This window comes from Fukomys damarensis, unplaced genomic scaffold, assembly GCF_012274545.1.
Source record: "Fukomys damarensis isolate Sample0158 unplaced genomic scaffold, DMR_v1.0_HiC HiC_scaffold_37, whole genome shotgun sequence".
NCBI lineage: Eukaryota > Metazoa > Chordata > Mammalia > Rodentia > Bathyergidae > Fukomys > Fukomys damarensis.
Genome location: NW_022900949.1, coordinates 6,790,647 through 6,792,126, shown reverse-complemented (window position 1 = coordinate 6,792,126; position 1,480 = coordinate 6,790,647). Strand labels below are relative to the sequence as shown.

General features: G+C 63.1%; 1 protein-coding gene across 1 annotated transcript in view; it reads right to left on the bottom strand.

Annotated features, from left to right (window-relative positions):
* Window positions 1–6: 6 nt before the first annotated feature.
* Cnn1 (calponin 1) overlaps window positions 7–1,480 on the bottom strand; it is a 16,004-nt gene continuing 14,530 nt past the window's right edge. The window contains exons 5-8 of the mRNA XM_033759749.1: window positions 1,399–1,467; window positions 1,172–1,282; window positions 340–486; window positions 7–257 (exon numbers count right to left, since the gene is read on the bottom strand). Of these exons, the coding sequence (XP_033615640.1) occupies window positions 30–257; window positions 340–486; window positions 1,172–1,282; window positions 1,399–1,467 (555 nt within the window). The 3' untranslated portion in view covers window positions 7–29. The remainder of the gene's footprint in view (window positions 258–339; window positions 487–1,171; window positions 1,283–1,398; window positions 1,468–1,480) is intronic.

Here is a 1,480-nt window from a genome sequence, read left to right as displayed (position 1 = left end):
GCCCCGGGGGCCGAGGCGGAGTTGTAGTATTAGTGCGGGTGGTGGTTGGGCACCGGCTCGCCGAGCTCGGGGTACTCGGGCGTCAGGCAGTACTTGGGGTCGTAGACCTGGCGCGGCAGCCCGTACACCGTCATGCCCCGCTGCGAGGCGCCCTTGTTGCTGCCCATCTGCAGGCTGACGTTAAGCGTGTCGCAGTGCTCCATGCCCAGGCCCGGCTCGAAGATCTGCCGCTTGGTCCCGGGGGCCGTCATGCCAGCCTGCGGACAAGGGCGAAGGTCAGGCCCAGGGACGGCAAGGGGCCAGGCCTGGCTGGTGCACCCCGAGGCCCCGCTCGCCCACCTGGCTGGCCCCCTTGTTGGTGCCCATCTGCAGGCTGATGGTGGCCTGGTCCAGCGGCTGGTCTGTGCCCAGCTTGGGGTCATAGAGGTGGCGCCGGGTGCCGTAGGCTGTCATGCCCTGCTGGCTGGCAAACTTGTTGGTGCCCATCTAGCAAGGCAGAGGGAGAATCACCCTGAGGACCGCGGAGTCTCCCCAGGGGCCACGAGACAGGGCGGGTGTCAAAGCTTGAGGCATTGCTGCCACCTTCAGGGGACAGGCTGGAAACCCAGGCTGAGGATCACATCTGGGACCAGCCTCTCCAGTTCACAGCCCGGCCCACTGCTCCTTCGCTGGGCTGTCTGGAAATAGGGAGCTCACCTCTTCCAGGCCTCAGTTTCCCTATTTGGTGAAGACAGTACTTACTCCCAAGGCAACTGGCAGAGGGCGGGATTTGGTTAATGGAAAATGCAGAAAGGCAGGTGCGCACACACCTGTCATCCCAGCACTCAGGAGGCTGAGGCAGGAGGATCGCTGTGAGTTCAAGGCCAGGCTGGGCTACATAGTTCAAGGCCAGCCTGGACTGCATAGCAAGACCCTGTCTAGAAAGAGAGAGGGGCTGGGGATTTAGCTCAGCGGTACCACTGCCTGCCACGCAAATGAAAGATCCAGTTTGATCCCTGGTACCCCCCCAAAGAAAAAGGAAAGAGAGACAGAGAGAGGAAGGAAGGGAGGAAGGGAGGGAGGAAGGCTGGGAATTCCCAGCCCATAGCTAATGCCAGACAGACACCTGTCCCCACAGCCCGCACGGCCCAGGCCGCCCTCCCATGATGCCCCAGAGGGCACGAGGCAGGACCTGTAGCCCAATGATGTTCCGCCCTTCTCTCAGCTTCTCTGGCTCAAATTTCCGCTCCTGCTTGTCCGCATACTTCACCCCAACATTCACCTTGTTGCCTTTTGTCTTGGCCTGGGTGGGGCGAGGAGGACAGGGGCCCGGGGAGAGCATCCAGCGGGCTGCTTGGTCCCCGGCAGCGCCGCTGTCGCAGGGCCGGCTGCCCGGTGCCCACCTGGCCCCCCACTCACCATGCTGGCCAGGGCCAGGAGCGTGGACTGCACCTGGGTGTGGTTGGTGTTCTCAAACAGGTCGTTGGCCTCGAAGATGTCG